At 52.2% G+C, this 15,946-nt stretch overlaps 1 protein-coding gene and 5 non-coding genes across 8 annotated transcripts; 4 read left to right on the top strand and 2 right to left on the bottom strand.

Annotated features, from left to right (window-relative positions):
- The first annotated feature begins 2,883 nt into the window (after nt 1-2,883).
- On the top strand, nt 2,884-10,501 carry MRPL58 (mitochondrial ribosomal protein L58). 3 transcript variants are annotated; one of them, XM_035026073.1, is made up of 6 exons: nt 2,884-3,098; nt 6,112-6,148; nt 8,742-8,801; nt 9,333-9,415; nt 9,725-9,894; nt 10,164-10,501. In XM_035026073.1, exons 1-6 carry the CDS (start codon nt 2,913-2,915, stop codon nt 10,246-10,248), a joined length of 621 nt encoding a protein of 206 aa, XP_034881964.1. In that variant the 5' UTR covers nt 2,884-2,912; the 3' UTR covers nt 10,249-10,501. The 3 variants fall into 3 exon arrangements, with proteins under 3 accessions (XP_034881964.1, XP_034881966.1, XP_034881965.1); XM_035026075.1 differs by having other exon boundaries at nt 2,898-3,098; nt 10,169-10,501; XM_035026074.1 differs by lacking the exon at nt 8,742-8,801 and having other exon boundaries at nt 2,898-3,098.
- A 3,094-nt stretch (nt 10,502-13,595) lies between these two features.
- TRNAR-CCU lies at nt 13,596-13,668 on the top strand. Its single transcript has one exon. It is a non-coding gene; the product is annotated as a tRNA-Arg (tRNA).
- Nucleotides 13,669-14,066: 398 nt separating this feature from the next.
- TRNAR-CCU lies at nt 14,067-14,139 on the bottom strand. The gene has a single exon. It is a non-coding gene; the product is annotated as a tRNA-Arg (tRNA).
- A 349-nt stretch (nt 14,140-14,488) lies between these two features.
- TRNAR-UCG lies at nt 14,489-14,561 on the bottom strand. Its single transcript has one exon. It is a non-coding gene; the product is annotated as a tRNA-Arg (tRNA).
- Nucleotides 14,562-14,775: 214 nt separating this feature from the next.
- On the top strand, nt 14,776-14,848 carry TRNAR-UCG. The gene has a single exon. It is a non-coding gene; the product is annotated as a tRNA-Arg (tRNA).
- A 245-nt stretch (nt 14,849-15,093) lies between these two features.
- Nucleotides 15,094-15,166, top strand: TRNAR-CCU. Its single transcript has one exon. It is a non-coding gene; the product is annotated as a tRNA-Arg (tRNA).
- Nucleotides 15,167-15,946: the final 780 nt, after the last annotated feature.

The following is a 15,946-nucleotide window of genomic DNA, read 5'->3' as shown; positions in this document are numbered from 1 at the left end:
TTTGCTCCCCAGTTCTGTAGCGGGCCGACCAGCGTCACCTTTGAAGTATACACGAGAGAAATATATTTACAAATGCTTTATTCTCTTCTTTAATAAAAAATGCACCAGTATTCTAAAAGCAGAAATGGCCCTAGAGCCATGGTCCTGTCTTTGTGCATCTCACACACCCACCTCTCGGGCTGGGGGCGGAGGGGGGTATCCTGAGCTTCACTCTCCTGGGATCCTGCAGCCAAACAGCTGAATGCCTGGGGGTGTTATCAGGGGACTGGGCAAATAAGGGGTGGTGGTGAAGGAAGCAGTTTCCACGAAGAAGGGGCAGATTTGCCCACTCACTCTGCACTGTCTGCTCAGCCCTTCAGGGAGGAAGGAAGGTGGGTCTGGAATAAAGCTAGTGAAGACTGGATTTCCTACCCCAGTGCTGCAGAGAACAAAAATAAACGCCACCCGATCTCTGAAAGTAAAAAGAAGTTCCTTATCATCCCCCTTGCGGCAGTGAACTTTTGTTGCCTGCTGACTTCGTGCCAGGCAGTGTCAACCTTGGGAGGCAGCTATAAAATCTCTGTTCTACTGATGGAGATTCTGAGGCTTCGGGGTTAAGTTAGTAATTCAGAGTCCCATAGAAATATTCACTGACCAGTTCCACTCTGCAATACTGCACATGCCTATCTCTTTGTAATGTTTAGTTTTTTTGGGTTTTTTTTTTTTTGTTTCTTTTTTTTTTTTAAAGATTTTATTTATTTTTTAGAGAGCGAGCGAGAGAGAAACAGCATGAGAGAGGAGAGGGTCAGAGGGAGAAGCAGACTCCCCGCTGAGCCGGGAGCCCCATGCAGGACTCGATCCCGGGACTCCAGGATCATGACCTGAGCCGAAGGCAGTCGCTTAACCAACTGAGTCACCCAGGCGCCCCGTGTAATGTTTAGTTTTAAGAGCCAGTCCGACCCAGGGCACTCCAGAAAAGAAGAAAGGAAAATCCTGTGGTCCCCAACTCACAGGCCAGAGAGAAGGGCTGGTGCCTGCAAGCTCTCTGAAGCTGCCAGGAATGGCTTGGTGATGCTTTGTCTTTTCTTCCCTTCTTTCTTACCTCTGAATGTCCCCTTCTTGCAGCCCCATTTCAACCCCTGGAGGGCCAAGGAGGGGAAGGAAAAGGCTGGCCTCAGCTGTTGGTGCCCACCTTTTGAAGGGGACAGGCGCCACCTCTTAGGCCTGTTTCTTCCAGAAGGGCCTCTATTCTGGAGGGTTCACAACAGCAGCAGGTGAGAGGAGCTTGCTAGCTGCTCTTCTCTCCACTCACTCTCTCCTCTACGCACCCCCCCCCCCTTCCAGAATCCAGGCCACCAGATGGCCTGAGCAGGCTGTGTTTATTTGAGGCCATGGAAACCTACAGCTCCTTTTTTCTATCACTCTGGGTCAGGAGCAGGGCTGGAGCCCAGCCTCAGAGCCATGATGCCATGAAATGGTGCTGACTTTATTATTCATAATCCCTGAGCTGTCGACCTAAGTGAGTCCCTGGCTTTGCTCCCTGGAGCAGCTTATGCCCGTCACCATAGAGACGCTTCAGTTCCCTCTGAGGTCTTGGGACTAAAACAGGAAGGGACCCAAGAGATTCCCCTTCCAGCCTAGAGCCCAAAAGGCAAATGTCTATCGCCATTCCCTTCCTAGTTGGCGTTTACAAAGCCAGTGCCTGGGAAGTAGTTTATTCCTTCCTAAAGAATATGCCTGTAGCGATGAGACTAAAATGGTAAAGCCTCGATTTGATGACAGTCTCCTGTTTCAAACAGCCAGCATCCTTAGGGACATATTTTTCTAGGTAATTGTGCTTTTACTAAAAATAGAACTCTTATTACAAAACAATCACTAGGATGACTAATAACCACTAATCATTCATTGAGCTCTGTTTCCGTTAACCACAATGCCTCTCTCCAAAGGAACTTAGCCAACACTTAGCTCTTTCCAAACACTGCTTGCTCCGCTTTGAACCTTTCTTGGAGTTAGAACTTCTGTTTTGAGGTTCATGTCTTAAGAACCCTGGAAAAGGGCTCTGCTTAGCCTGTCTGTGGCTGCCTGAATCTCTACCTGCTTCCCCAGCATTCCTTTATCTCCTGGCTAGGAGAAACTGTCATCGTGCCCCACAAAGCTGTTGCTTCTGTGAAGGGGTGTGCGTCCACTTTTAAAAATATGTCTTTCTCCACCTGCCTGCTTCTCCTCCCATCTGGTAATTTGTCTTGCGGAGACTTCACACACCTGCTCAGCCGGGATTTGCTTACACTGCCTTGTGAATAAACCTCAAGTTACTAAAACTCGTTTCTAGCAGAATTCACCTTTCAAGAACACTGCCAAATAACTCATCTTATGAATATTTATTGAGTATCTATGATGCGCCAAGTTCTGGGTGCTGGGGACTCAGCAGTGAGCCAGTGCCCCCACCCCCACCCCCAGAGCTTATTATATTCTGACTGGAGACGCAATAAACTAGAAAAAAAGAAGATAAAGTAGAGCAGAGTCAGAGTAAAGGGGATGGAGACGAACTAGGCCAGGCAGGGCAGGCCGCATTGATGGACCTTGTGAAACTTGGAGGGGAGAGCGGTCCGGGAGGCGGGCACAGCCCCTGAAAAGGACAGAAGTGGTGTTTCTGGGGGACACGGATTCCGGGGGTTCTTTCCACCAGGAGGCTCCCTTGAGAGCTCGCTGTCTGGCCAACAGTGGACCTCAGCGCTCCAACCTGGCCTCCCCGACGCGGCCGAAGGGGGAGCGTCTCACAGGTGCCTGGGAGAGCGACCCGGGAGCTCTCAGCTCGCCGCCTCCCCGCGACCCCGGCGGGCACTAAAAGCCTCGCGGAACTAAAGTCCCGAGGGAAACAGGAGCCGGCGGGCCGCGGAAGGAAGCACCCACCGGAAGCGCCCCGAGATCCCAACATGGCGGCCGCTCGGTGCCTGCCCTGGAGCCTGAGACGAGCCGGGGCCTGGCTGCTCCCGCCGCCCGCGCGCTGTCCCCGGCGGGCTCTGCACAAGCAGGCAGATGGCACCGAGTTCCAGAGCATCTACAGCCTGGACAAGCTCTACCCGGAATCACGGGGCTCGGACACCGCCTGGAGGGTCCCGGTGAGCGGGGAGGGCTGGACGGAAGGGGCGTTTCCCCGCCTCTGCTGGGGGACGTTGGGAAACCGGGGCCGCATTGGCCCGGCCGGAGCCAACTGGCCGCGGGAGGGAGCTGGTGGCGGGAGCGAGCGGGGCTGGGGCCGCGGAGCGGGGCTGGGGCCGCGGAGCGGGGCTGGGGCCGCGGAGCGGGTCCTGGCTCCCGGAGGCCTGGAGGTGTGCGGGCTTCGCGAGAGCAGGCTGAGTGTTTCTTACAGGACCACCAGCTTTTCCGCGTTCGTTCCCCGGCCTCCTGGCCCACACGTGGGCATTTTCTCTCCAGAGTGGACAGTGAAACCCAAAGGCTGTTAAACTGTTTGGAACCTTTTGGGAAGTTACACTGTCCATAGCTTCTAGGAATTCCAGCGCGCCTGAGGAAACAGGGCCTCTCTTCAGGATGCATTGATTGCCAGCCTGCTCGGTACAGGCTCTTTAATGGGTCTCGGGCAGGAGAAATAGGACCTAGCCAATTCTATTGCGTTTCCACCCGCAGGGCTGAAAGAGACATTCATTTATTCACTCACCCACTCAACAAACTTCAGCTGAAAGCATGCTGTGTGCACTATGTTAGGCATGGAGATAGGGAAGTTAAAAAAAAAAAAAAACATAATCTGAATGCTTGTGGAACTTCTCATGGAGGGAGACAAGCAACAAATAAAATCAGAAGTATAGAGTATGTGAGATGGTCATAAGGACTTTGGGGGAAATAAAGGCTGGAAGGAAGGAGTGCTAAAGTAGGGGGAAGGGTTGCAGTTTTAAGTAGGATGGTCTAGGAAGCCTCTGGGAAGATGACATTTGAGTAAGGACCTGGAAGAAGCAAAGCAGTGAGCCATGGGAATAGTGGGGAGATGAACATCCCTGCAGAGATGAACATTCCTGCGACCGCCTTAAAGCAATAGCGTGCTCGCCTTGTTTGAGGAACAGCAAGCAGGCCAGTGTGGCTGAGCAGGGGAGTCAGAGCAGATGAAGCTAAAAAGGAGAGGAATGGGGTGAGGGGAGGCCTGTTTACAGGGTTAATAGGCCCTTAGCTTTACTCCAAATACCATGGGACGTATTGGGGATTTGAGGCAGAGGAGTGGAAAGATTCAACTTAGTTTTATAAGGATCATTCTTGGGGTGCCTGGCTGGCTCAGTTGGTGGAGCGTGCCATCTTGGGGTTGTGAGTTCAAGCCCTATGTTGGGTATAGAGATTACTTAAAATCTTTAGGGGCGCCTAGGTGGCTCATTTGATTAAGCGTCTGCCTTTGGCTCAGGTCATGATCTCAGGGTCCTGGGATCGAGGTTATGATCTCAGGGTTCTGGGATCGAGCCCTGTGTTGGGCTCCCTGCTCATCGGGGAGCCTGCTTCTCCCTCTCCCTCTGCTTCTCCCCCTGCTTGTGCTCTCTGTCTCTGTGTCAAATAAATAAGATCTTTAAAAAAATAAATGAATAAAATCTTTTTTTAAAAAAAGGATCACTTTTATAGAGCCTTACAGAGAGTAGACTGTAGAATGGCAAGAACAGGAAGGCCACTTATAAGATTGCAATAACACAGGCAACAGACGATAAGCAGGGAGGAAGCACTAGGACTCATAAGAATTGGTCAGGTTCTAGATGTATTCTGAAGCGAAAGCCTGTAGGATTTGCTAATGTATGTTCTCTAAGAAGTGAAAATAAGAGAGGAATTTGAGTCTGGGATGGAAGAATTGAGTTGCCACTAATGGACACGAGAAAGTCGTTTGTTCTTTCATTCAACAAAAAGTTTATTGTGTACCCTCTGTGTCAGACACTGTTTCAAGCATTGCAGATCCAACAGACGTAGATAAAACAGATAGGGTCCCTGCTTCATGGAAGTGATGTTCTAGTGGAAGGAGCAAACAGTAAATAAATGGGGGAAAACATCAGGTAGTGAAGTAATGAGTAGGCCAGGGTGCTGTCAGAGAGAGTGCTGGGGAGCTACTTCAGATTGATAGTAAGGGAAGTCCTCTGTGAGGAGACTTGAGGTTTGAGGCAGTGATCAGGCATTCGAGATGAGATGCCAAATAGCAGTTGCCTGTATGGGTCTGGCATTGAAGGAAGTTTTGAGCTTAAGCCAGAAAGTTGGGAGTCATGAACACACGATATTTTCATCAACAGAGATGAAATGTTCTAGGGAAGGAGTGGGATAGAGAAGAAAAAGGCTTCCAGGGGCATGTCCGTGTTTTAAAGTTGCAAAGAGCAAGCGAAGGAGTGTGAGAAAAGCACAGGGAAGTAAGAAGGAAGCTAGGAAGCTGGTGAGGACAGCTCAGGAGGAAGAGGGAGAACAACTCCAAGAAGGGCAGGGCCCGGAGTTTTCAGTGCTTCAGGGAGTGCATGGCGATGAGGATTTCATTCCCAAATCATTCTAAGATGAAAAGGGATGAAGGCAGCCAGAGGGGGGACAGGTGAGGATACCATGAGTTTGGCTGGCCAGAAGAGCCTCAGAGGGTGTCGTGTCTGCCCCGGGCCTGTGGACATGGGGCTCAGGCTCAAGGACATCACTACCAAGAAACAGAGCACAGGAGAGACACGGAGGTGAGAAGTCCTAGAGTGAGGAGTTCCATCTGACACAAACCCTCAAGGTAGATGGCCTCCCATGGGAGCCTCCGTGGCCCAGGAAGGAACAAGATGGCCCACCAGGTTTGTTGTTCTAGGTTAGCAGAGGATGTTCCTTTTGGAGTCTCCCTGAGGCACGTGTACTATGGAGCCTGGCCTCCCTCCAAGGAGCCGGGCCCCCGATGGCGCCCGACGTTAGCTAAGGCTGCAGACATCAGTTCAAATTTCCTGGAAGAGTGTTTCAGAGACGGTACTTCTAGAGTCTGGGAAAGCTTTTTCTGTCATCCTGATACGATTTTACAGGGGGACCTGAAAATAGTTGTATTACATCTGCACTGTGGCTTTACATCCTTTCTTTGATTGCCCTGGACCAGTTAGGAGTCACAGCAGGTGATGTTCATTTGACACTGTGTATGTTACATTACAGGATGATGCACAGCAAGCCCATAATGACATTCCTCTAGGTAAGTAATTTTGTTTTATAAAAAATCAGTCATTTCCCCCACCCCTAAACATTCCTTCCAGACCTCTCCAGCATCACAAAAATAAAGAGACTGTCTTTGGATGTGCAAAAGCAGAGTCCCCTCGGCACTGTTTAGAATGGCCACAAAATGGTGGCACAGCCACTGTGGACTGCTGTGCAGTGTGCGAGATGAGCGAGAGCTCTTGATGATCTTGTGACACGGACCAGTCTCTACGGTAGATGAGTGGATGGCTATTTAGAAAAAGTTGATCTGCAAAAGAATATTTATAGTAAGCTACCATTTTACATCAGAAACATATATTTCTATGCATATACGTAGATCTGAAAGGATGTATAAGAAATTGGATACGAGGACTGGCTTGGGGAGCCGAGAAGAAAGGACAGACTTGGTGGCTGGGGAGCAGGAGTGGGGACTTCTCCCTGTAAACTGTTTGCATAACTTTATTTTTTTTTAAGATTTTATTTATTTATTTGTCAGAGAGAGAGAGAGCACAAGCGGGGGGAGCTGCAGGCAGAGGGAGAAGCAGGCTCCCCGCCAAGCAAGGAGCCCAATGTGGGAGTCCATCCCAGGATGCTGGGATCATGACCCAAGCCGAAGGCAGACGCTTAAGCAACTGAGTCACCCAGGCGTCCCTGTTTGCATAACTTTAGACTTGTGTGCCCGTCCAATGCAAGGCAAGGCCTCACAAGCAGAGCCTGGGAAACAACAAGCCCTTTTTAGGGTCAGAGAGTTAGTGGTGTCCACAGACAGTGACAGGAGGAGTGGCCATGGGTGCCGGCTCCCCATGGCCCTCGTTCAGGGTGGCACGGAAACAAAGAGGCTAGTGAACTGTGACACAAGGGAGAGGCCACCCTGTGGCCCAGAGCCGGTGCCCCGCTGCAGCAGGCAGTTTGGTCGCTGAAAGCTGGGCCTTGCGGCGTGCGTGTGGCTGGAGGTGGCAGAAAGCGCATCTCGTCAGAACCACGGGCGAAGAGACAGTCTCGTGACGGCCTCCAGGGAGACAGGGAGGCGAGTGGGAACTGGCCGTGTTGCGGCTACTCACCTGCCTCGGGTGCTGTTGTGTTGGGGGGGCCTCCCAGGCCTTCCTGGAAGACAGAACCCGCCTGGGCAGCCTCCGTGGAGACAAGCAAGGTTGCCGACGCCATGCTGGAACTGTCCCCCAGCGGTACTGCGCATTCCTCACCTACGCAGAAAAATGAATTGATTTATTCTTTTCTTTTTTAAGATTTATTTATTTATTTGACAGAGAGAGACAGCGAGAGAGGGAACACAAGCAGGGAAAGTGGGAGAGGGAGAAGCAGGCTCCCCGCAGAGCAGGGAGCCCGTTGCGGGGCTTGATCCCAGGACCCTGTGATCATGACCTGAGCTGAAGGCAGACGCTTAACGACTGAGCCGCCCAGGTGCCCCTGATTTGATTTCTCAAAAGGAAAGAGGTCTCCAGGGACGCCTGTGGCTCAGTTGTTTAAGCGTCCAGCTCTTGATCTCAGCTCAGGTCTTGAGCTCAGGATCATGAGTTCAAGCCCCACATTGGGCTCCACGCTAGGCTGGAGCTTACATCTAAAGAAAAGGGGGGGGGAGGTCTCTCAGACGCAGTCCTGAGATGGGCCACCACTGCCTTGGGGCCAGCTCTTTGCCACCCATGCCTCTCGCGGCTGGCTCACCATCCAGTCTTCTGAATTTTCCCACTACCATGCCTTCTCTACTTTCCTCAGACACTGTGAGTCTGCTTTTCATGAATTATAAAAATAGAAGGAAGAAACCTTATTTTACATTTTACAGACAAACCAACATGAGGCCCAGAGCAGCAGAGGGACTTTGCCCAGATCACAGTCGGTCAGCAGCCGGCCAGTGTTAGAAGCAAGGCTCCGGGCTCCATGCTAGTCCGCTTTCATCCAGTGGGTGTGTTTAAACACTGGCTGACCGGGCACTGGGCACTGGGCATGCACAATGAACAGCTGTCCTCTTGGGGCTCACAGTCTGTGGGGATTCCAACATCCACCACATTTTGAAATACAACATTAAATTAAGCTTGTCCCTTAGTTTGAGCTTTTGAAAGAGTCTTTGCTTTAAAAGAAGTAAACAAACAGCAAAAAGCTAGCGCAGCCGGATCTGGTGAAAGAGACTGGACCAGAAGCGGACAACCCAGGTCATAATTTTACACCCTCTGCTGTGACCTTGGGAAGGGGACTTGCTCTTGATTTTAGTTTTGACATCTGTAAATAATCTCTGATTTGACTGCCCTGATTGTTACATTAGTATATATAAAAGTCATTGAAAGAGAGGTGTAGGGGCGCCTGGGTGGCTCAGTCATTAAGCGTCTGCCTTCGGCTCAGGTCATGATCCCGGGGTCCTGGGATCGAGCCCCGCATCGGGCTCCCTGCTCAGCGGGAAGCCTGCTTGTCCTTCTCCCACTCCCTCTACTTATGTTCCCTCTCTCTCTCTGTGTCTCTCTGTCAAATAAATAAAGTCTTTAAAAAAAAAAAAAAGGAAAGAGAGGTGTAATATGTTGATAATAAATTAACAGTTTGTGCATGGAATAATATTTTTTTTTGGTGTGTGTTCTGTTTTATAGATCGTTTGACGATATCTTATTGTCGGAGTAGTGGTCCTGGGGGCCAGAATGTTAACAAAGGTACAAGGCACCTTGTTTTCTTTCACTTTAAAACTTGGCTGGGAGATGTACTTGAGGAGTTCTGTGTTTACATTCATAAGGAATAAAGGGATTTTTTTAGCAGAAGCTTAAATACCACCAGTTTATAATAATCCTCTTTATTCTTTTGAATGTGGTCTGATCCTTAGACTCTCAGCTGTGGGTTGCTAGGACTAGGGTTGGCTTGTGAGCCTAAACAAAGGGAAATCGCAGTGTGAGTTGGCAGCCAGCTCCCAGAACAGGTTTCCTTCATGGAACCCATCCCCCCATTCTTTTCAGACCCCGTTGAACTGTAAGAGAAGCAACTTCCTGGAAGTTAATTTTTGTCCAGCGGTGCCTCACTATCTTTGCTGGCTCATCCCATCACCAACTTTGTTTTCCCAAGTTACACAGGGCAGAAATGTCCCTGGCTGGATGTCTTGCCTCCCCGTTTCAGGATCGTCACCAGCCACCGAGTGCTGAGCCTACTTGAGAGTCTCAGTGACCTATGCTCTCTCATCCCTTTATTTACAGTGAATTCCAAGGCTGAAGTCAGGTTCCATTTGGCAACCGCCGAGTGGATCGCAGAGCCCGTGCGGCAGAGGATGGCTGTCACGGTAACCACTGGCTCCTTTTTCTGTAATCCCTCAGTCGCTTTTAAACCTTTACTCTGGGGGCACCTGGGTGGCTCAGTCATTAAGCGTCTGCCTTCGTCTTGGGTCATGATCCCAGGGTCCTGGGATCAAGCCCCATATCGGGCTCCCTGCTCAGTGGGGAGCCTGCTTCTCCCTCTCCCTCTGCCTGCTGCTCTGTCTTGTTGTGCTCTCTCTCAATCTCTCTGTCAGATAAATAAATAAAATCTTTTAAAAAACAAAAACAAAAACCTTTACTCTGTAGGACTCGGGTTTTGCCTTTGTTCTTTGCAGCATAAAAATAAGATCAACAAGTCAGGAGAGTTGATACTCACCTCTGAATGCAGCCGCTACCAGTTCCGAAACCTGGCAGATTGTCTTCAGAAAATTCGAGACATGATTGCTGAGGCCAGCCAGACAGCGAAGGAGCCATCCAAAGAAGATGCTGTACTGCAGAGGATCAGGTACCAGAAAGTGCCCCCAAGCTCCTCTCAGCTGAGTCGTGGGGATGGGGTGGGGGGTGGGGGCGGCTGCACAGAGAAGACAGGAGGCGGGGGCGGGGGTCCACGACTTCCCAGCAGAAGATGGGGAAGCTCCGGGAGTGAGAGAGGCCTCTGACTCGAGTGGGGCCCCGGGCTGCTGATCTAGCTGCTTTGCTTCCCACTGAGCTGCCAGCCACTCGCACCACTTTGAATTGGGCATCTGGGCCTAATTGCAGTCTTTTTGTTTTCAGGATAGAGAACATGAATCGGGAAAGGCTGAGAAAAAAGCGAATACATTCTACCATAAAAACAGGCAGGAGGGTGGGTATGGACTGAAATCCTCCTCCAGAGCCGGCACAGCCCGCTTCAGGGGCTCCAGGCTGCTGCAGCCGAGAGCGTGAACACCGTCAGGAGACCCTGGTTTGTGGTTGCTAACGCCTGTCTTTCCCCTTGGCGCCAGCACAAGGATGTTCATTTGGAAGGAGGGTTGCAGGCCCTGGTTGCGAAGGTCTTCATAGGCAGTCACATGTTGTCAAACCTTAATTATTCATTTAGTGTATGAGCTGCAATAAAACTGCAATAAATGCAATGGGCTTTGCTTCATTCAGAATGCTTCAAGAACAGAATTCCAACCCTTTCTGTCAGTTCAAATCTGCCTCACAATCGTGGACCGGCAGTAGTCAGCCGGGGGGGAAACAGGACTGAGCTGTGGTGTCGCCACTCAGGGAACACGCCTCAGGGTGGGAGGGCTGAGACGGGTGAGCAGGCCTCTGAGCTGGGCCTTGAAAAGGGAATAGAATTTTAGTCAGTAGAGGTGGGGAGGGACATGCCAGTTGGAGAGAACAGTATGAATAAGGGAAACCAAAGAAAAGGCTGGGGTGGAGAAGCCGAGGAAGCCATCTGAATGGTGGATTTGTGCCAGGGGATTGTGGGAGGTGAGTCTGGAAAGGGAGACAGCTCAATGTGGAGACTCAAATTCAAGTTCAAGAGTTTAGATTTTAAGAAATGTAGGTGACAGGGAGGGGCGCCTGGGTGGCTCCTTCGGTTAAACATCCACCTCTTGGTTTGGGCTCAGGTCAAGATCTCAGGGTCCTGCTCTCAGTGGGACACCCCCCCCCATCCCCGCTCACGCACACGCGCTCTCTCAAATAAAATCTTAAAAAAAAAAAAATGTAGGTGACAAAGAACTGCTGAAGTTCTCTAGTGGGAAAGAGTACCACGTGTTAGGTGCTGTCACATGCTGTGGGGTTTTAGAGGCAGGAAAAGAGTTGGAACTGAAAATAGGTTTCTGCAATCCTCTGGGTATGGGAAGCGCCCAGGCCAGCAGAACTATACCAGATAACTTGGCGTGTATGAATTTCTAAAAACATTCTCTATAATTTTGATCTAGTTCACTCGTTCAGCAAATACTGCATTGTTATGTTCTAAATGCCAGATGATTAGCGGTAGTAGTATATACACTTTATGTGAGCAGAGCCCTCATCATTCATGTAAGTGTAAACAAAGGGACAACAAGTCATTGATAAATGACCAACAAGAGTCCCCTCAAGAGACTCAGAGCCCAGGAGGGGGTGAAGCTCATATGCAAGGTGGCGCAACATTGATTCGTTTATTCGCTAATTCAACAAATAGTGAAAGCCAGGCCCTGGGTGACGTCCCAGGGACTCGGCAATGAACAAAAAAGTCCTTTCTTTCAGAGAATTTACACTCAATCAGGTGATGATAAAAGCTGAGAAGAAAAATGGATTCCGGTTATGGTAACACAACCTAAAACGTGAATATCAGGGCAAAACAGGTTCTGGGAACTAGAGAAGCAACCAGTTCCAGCTAGAGGGTCAGAGCAGATACACTTGCTTGCAATGCTTGACATAGGTGGGAAGGAGCGGAGGGGCCGGCCATGTAGCAAGGTAAGAGCTTCAAATGTGACAGCTGGGACATTTAGACTCGACCTCTGCCGAGGCTGTCAGGGGAAGATTAATCTGACTGAATGGACAAGGAAGTGCAGGCAGATGGGCACAGGCTGACGGACTGACCCATGTAGGCGGCAGGGACCCATCCCGGAACTAGGGCAGTGGCAGGGAGAATGGAGAGCCAATAGCAGGAGCAAAAGGAAGATGGAGACAGAAAATGGGCCCAGGTGGAGCGGGAGCAGGTGTGTGTGTGACATGGGTGGTGATGCATGGAGACAGGGAAGGCACAAAGGGAGCAGCCTTGGGAGGAGGTGGGAGGAGGATGGTTTTGCTTATGAGGAGCTGACTCGTGGGGCCTGAGGAGGAACGCCCCGGTAGTGATGCCCAGGAGAAGGAGTGGAGCCCTGGGGCTGGGAGTGAGGTTGCAGGATGGAGGACACAAGCAGAGTCTTGGGAATGGGTAGGAGCAGTTGAGGACGAGGCAGAGCAGAACCTGGGGACTTGCTGGGTTAGATGGTGGCAGCGGGGAAACCAGAAAAGGCATCCCTGTGGGCTGACCCTGGAGCAAAGTGATGGACCCGAGAGCTCCTCAGAAGACCTTGGCAGCACATGAAGGGAACTGGAAAGGCATTCGGGACACACAGGAGGGGATGAAAAGGTAAGGAGAAACACCAGCCTGGGGGACAGGGAGTAGAGCACAGGAGTAGGACCCATCCTTTAAAAATGTTGAGTGCTGGGATGCCTGGCTGGCTCAGTGGGTACAGCATGTGACTCTTGATCTCAGGGTCCTCAGTTCAAGTCCCACTTTGACAGTGGAGCCTACTAAAAAATAAAGCAATTGTGTTTAAAAAGGTGGAGGGCAATGAAGAATGAACACGGGTGAAAATGATTCCATCTGGTAGCTCAAAGCAAGGCAAAACTGCTTTAGGTGAGTATTTCGTTGGAGGAGGTGGTGACTGAGGGGGAGGAGGCACAAGGGAGCCCTCTGGGATGCTGGAAGTGTTCTGCACTCATCCAGCTAGTCCACTTTGCCGTAGGAATGTCACACCTCGAGGAACAAATTGGTTAACTTAAAGGAGAGCACCCTCAAGGCAGGGGACTGGAGCCAGGTGGGCCAAGCTTTTGCTTCTTGCTGAGGTTAGGGAGGAAGGAGATGGGTTTCTGCAGACTTTCCACATGTCGGAGAAAGAAAAACAAAGACGAATGTGTCCAGGTTCCCTGTGCCCTGGATGCTTGGAGATGGGAGAGGCAAGTTCTCCAGGCAGGCACAGGGAAGTAACAGCTGCCTTCTGCTGAGGCTTCTAGAACATCTTTCAGAAGTGCATGAATTTTAATAGTGGATTCTAAACGCGTGTAACGTTTAAAAATGAGCTCATTCTTTATTTGTATTACTTTTTGTAAACAGTTTTAAAGGAACAAAATATTAGGGTGAAGTATCTATTTGGCTTTACATGTATTTGTTTTATATATGATGTATATTCGTGATTGGAAAGATTTGTACAGGTCGTGCACTGCCTGGTGATGGTGCAGATCCTCAGTGCTTGGGTTCCAGTTTTAGTGATGGACGCTATTCTGTTCTCGTTCATTTCCTGCACTACTTTTTCCTAACATTCCTGGACTTTCTGTCAGTTCTGCACCGGGGGACACAAAGGCTGGGCGGGGCGCCAGGCTGCGCACCCGGACTCGGGGGTCCGGCAGCCCCCGCCCCGCCGCTACTCTCTCGGCGCTGGCGACCGAGACTAGGGGGCCGAATGGCACAACCCCGACCCGCAGGCCCCAGTGGCCTAATGGATAAGGCACTGGCCTCCTAAGCCAGGGATTGTGGGTTCGAGTCCCACCTGGGGTAAGAGCGCCTTTTTGGCTCTCTCCGCGCCTCACGCACCGTGACTAAACCGAATCCAAAAACCCCAAGAAGACCGCCCTGCAACTTTTGTACAGCCCGTCCCGGAGGCTTAAAGGTACAGCGTGTCCCGAAGGGGCGCCGTGACACCAGGCCGGGAGCGGGGAGTACAGGCCACACTGACCCCAAGACTCCGGGCAACACCGAGGCCCTGGTAAATACTGCACGGCAGGAGCGGGCGGAACGCGGTCGGAGGGCCTGGGAAGAGGGGGTCAGGGGGCGGGGGCGTTAGGGCCGAGGCACGTGGAGCCCCCAGGACCCGGGTCCTCGTCGCGGAAGTGGGGGTACACGGAGGCCCGCGCGTTCCCGGCACCAAAAATTGCCGCGAGGACAAGCGCCCGCACCACCCCAGGTGGGACTCGAACCCACAATCCCTGGCTTAGGAGGCCAGTGCCTTATCCATTAGGCCACTGGGGCGCGACAACACGCTGCGCCCACGTGGTCCGTGGTAACGCGCAGCCGCACGCTCGCGGCCCTCCCGCGATGCCGCCACGCCGGCGGCTGGACAGCGCGCCTCTGGACCGGAGCGGTCGCCCGCCAGCTGCCCGAAAAGCTGGAGTCCAAGGCGAGGCGACGAGCTCGTGCCCCATGGGGACCACAGGGCGGCTGGCGGAGCGTAGGTGCACAGAGAGAAGCGGGCTTCCCGGAAGGCGAGTGCCGAGCGGCCTCGGGGACCCGGGAGGGGACGAGGAGGGAGGCAGACGAGGCCGAGCGGGGCTGCTGTGGCCCGCGTCACCGAACATGCACCCCTCACCCAAAAAGAAACCGACCACGAAGGGACTCGAACCCTCAATCTTCTGATCCGAAGTCAGACGCCTTATCCGTTAGGCCACGCGGCCGCGATGCCTAGGGGGCCGCAGTGCGCAGGCCAGGTGCAGCCCCCTCGTTGGCGGCGCCGGCGACGCGGGCAGGAGAGGACCGCGTGCGCCGCGCCCCAAGGTGCATCACAGGTGTACCGGGGCCAGAGCCCGGGTGCAGCGTCTGCGGCAGCGTCAATGCTAGTGTAGCCGGAGGTCGCTAAATAGGTATCCCGGCACCGCCAGCCAAGTAGGGGACCGCGTGGCCTAATGGATAAGGCGTCTGACTTCGGATCAGAAGATTGAGGGTTCGAGTCCCTTCGTGGTCGATACGTTTTAATGTTGAAGAGATACTTAGCACAACCTCTACCGCAGCTGAATCCCAGGCTCTACCCTTGTTTTAGACAGTGAGGCCTCCGTAGCCCTTCCTAACTGCAACCCCCCTCACCTGAGGCAGCCTGAGGGCTCCCGTCCAATCGAATTTTGCACCTGGGAGCTTCCGGGCATGACGTCATTACGCAGCCACACGGCGTCACAGTTCAAGAGGCATGTGATCGGGCGCCGCTTGCGTGAAGCCCCAGTGGCCTAATGGATAAGGCACTGGCCTCCTAAGCCAGGGATTGTGGGTTCGAGTCCCATCTGGGGTGAGGCGGCTCAAGTGTAGAAGTGCTTTTTCCCTTATCATCTATAAAGTAAAAACAAGTATATACGGCAACATTTTCTCTATTTCAAAGTGGGGTTTTTTTGTGTTTTTGTCTTGTTTTAGTGTGTGGGTGCCTCGGTTGCCGGTAATTCGCCTTTTCTTTTGGATCAAGCCCGACTGCACTTTGCAAGATAAACCCATGTGAGCGCAAACGCGGCCCCGCTTCTTGCTGCCCCAGTTGGTATCCAAACACACCTCGGGAAAGTGCCGTGAAGGCTACACATCCACGCACGAGTGAGGCGCGCGTGTTCTCTGTGAGTCCATCACTATAAAGTTAAAAGCGGCGCAAACGGCAGCCCCCTACCCCTTGAGCCTCCGGAGGGCAGGGGCAGGCGGGGTGGGGGTGCTGCCCAGCCCCGCGCCCTCAGCCTCGCTGTGGGCTGGGTCCCATAGAACCGGCACCCACCCCCCACGGCCCCTGCTGGGACGAGGAGGGGCGCACGGAAGCACGGGTGTGCATGCGCGGTGGACGGGGGGACAAGTGTGAGCCCAGGCCCGCAGGAAAAAGGTGGCTCAGGAGTGTTTGAAAAGGGACTGTCGGAGAGAGGGATGTTTATTTTTTCCGTACTTTCGTATGTATATAATCCTTTAGTAACATGCTTACTTAAAATAATATATTGTTTTGGCCAGATTTTTTTTTCTTTCTTTCTTTCACTTCGGAGCACACAGGTTGACCATCTCACATTGTGCGCACTTGGGGATACTATGTCGGGGGGGGGGGGGG

The sequence above is a fragment of the Mirounga leonina genome, unplaced genomic scaffold, assembly GCF_011800145.1.
Source record: "Mirounga leonina isolate KUSES-001 unplaced genomic scaffold, KU_Mleo_1.0 Mir_197, whole genome shotgun sequence".
In the NCBI taxonomy this organism is placed as follows: Eukaryota; Metazoa; Chordata; class Mammalia; order Carnivora; family Phocidae; genus Mirounga; species Mirounga leonina.
The sequence above is the reverse complement of the archived record's forward strand: the minus strand, read 5'-3'. Positions and strand labels throughout refer to the sequence as shown.

Coding starts and splice junctions, on each gene's coding strand:
- MRPL58 (XM_035026075.1), top strand. CDS start 2,913: ATGGCGGCCGCTCGGTGCCTGCCCTGGAGCCTGAGACGAGCCGGGGCC. Junction 6,149..8,741: donor CCATAATGACATTCCTCTAG/GTAAGTAATTTT, acceptor TCTGTTTTATAG/ATCGTTTGACGATATCTTAT. Junction 9,416..9,724: donor GGCAGAGGATGGCTGTCACG/GTAACCACTGGC, acceptor TGTTCTTTGCAG/CATAAAAATAAGATCAACAA.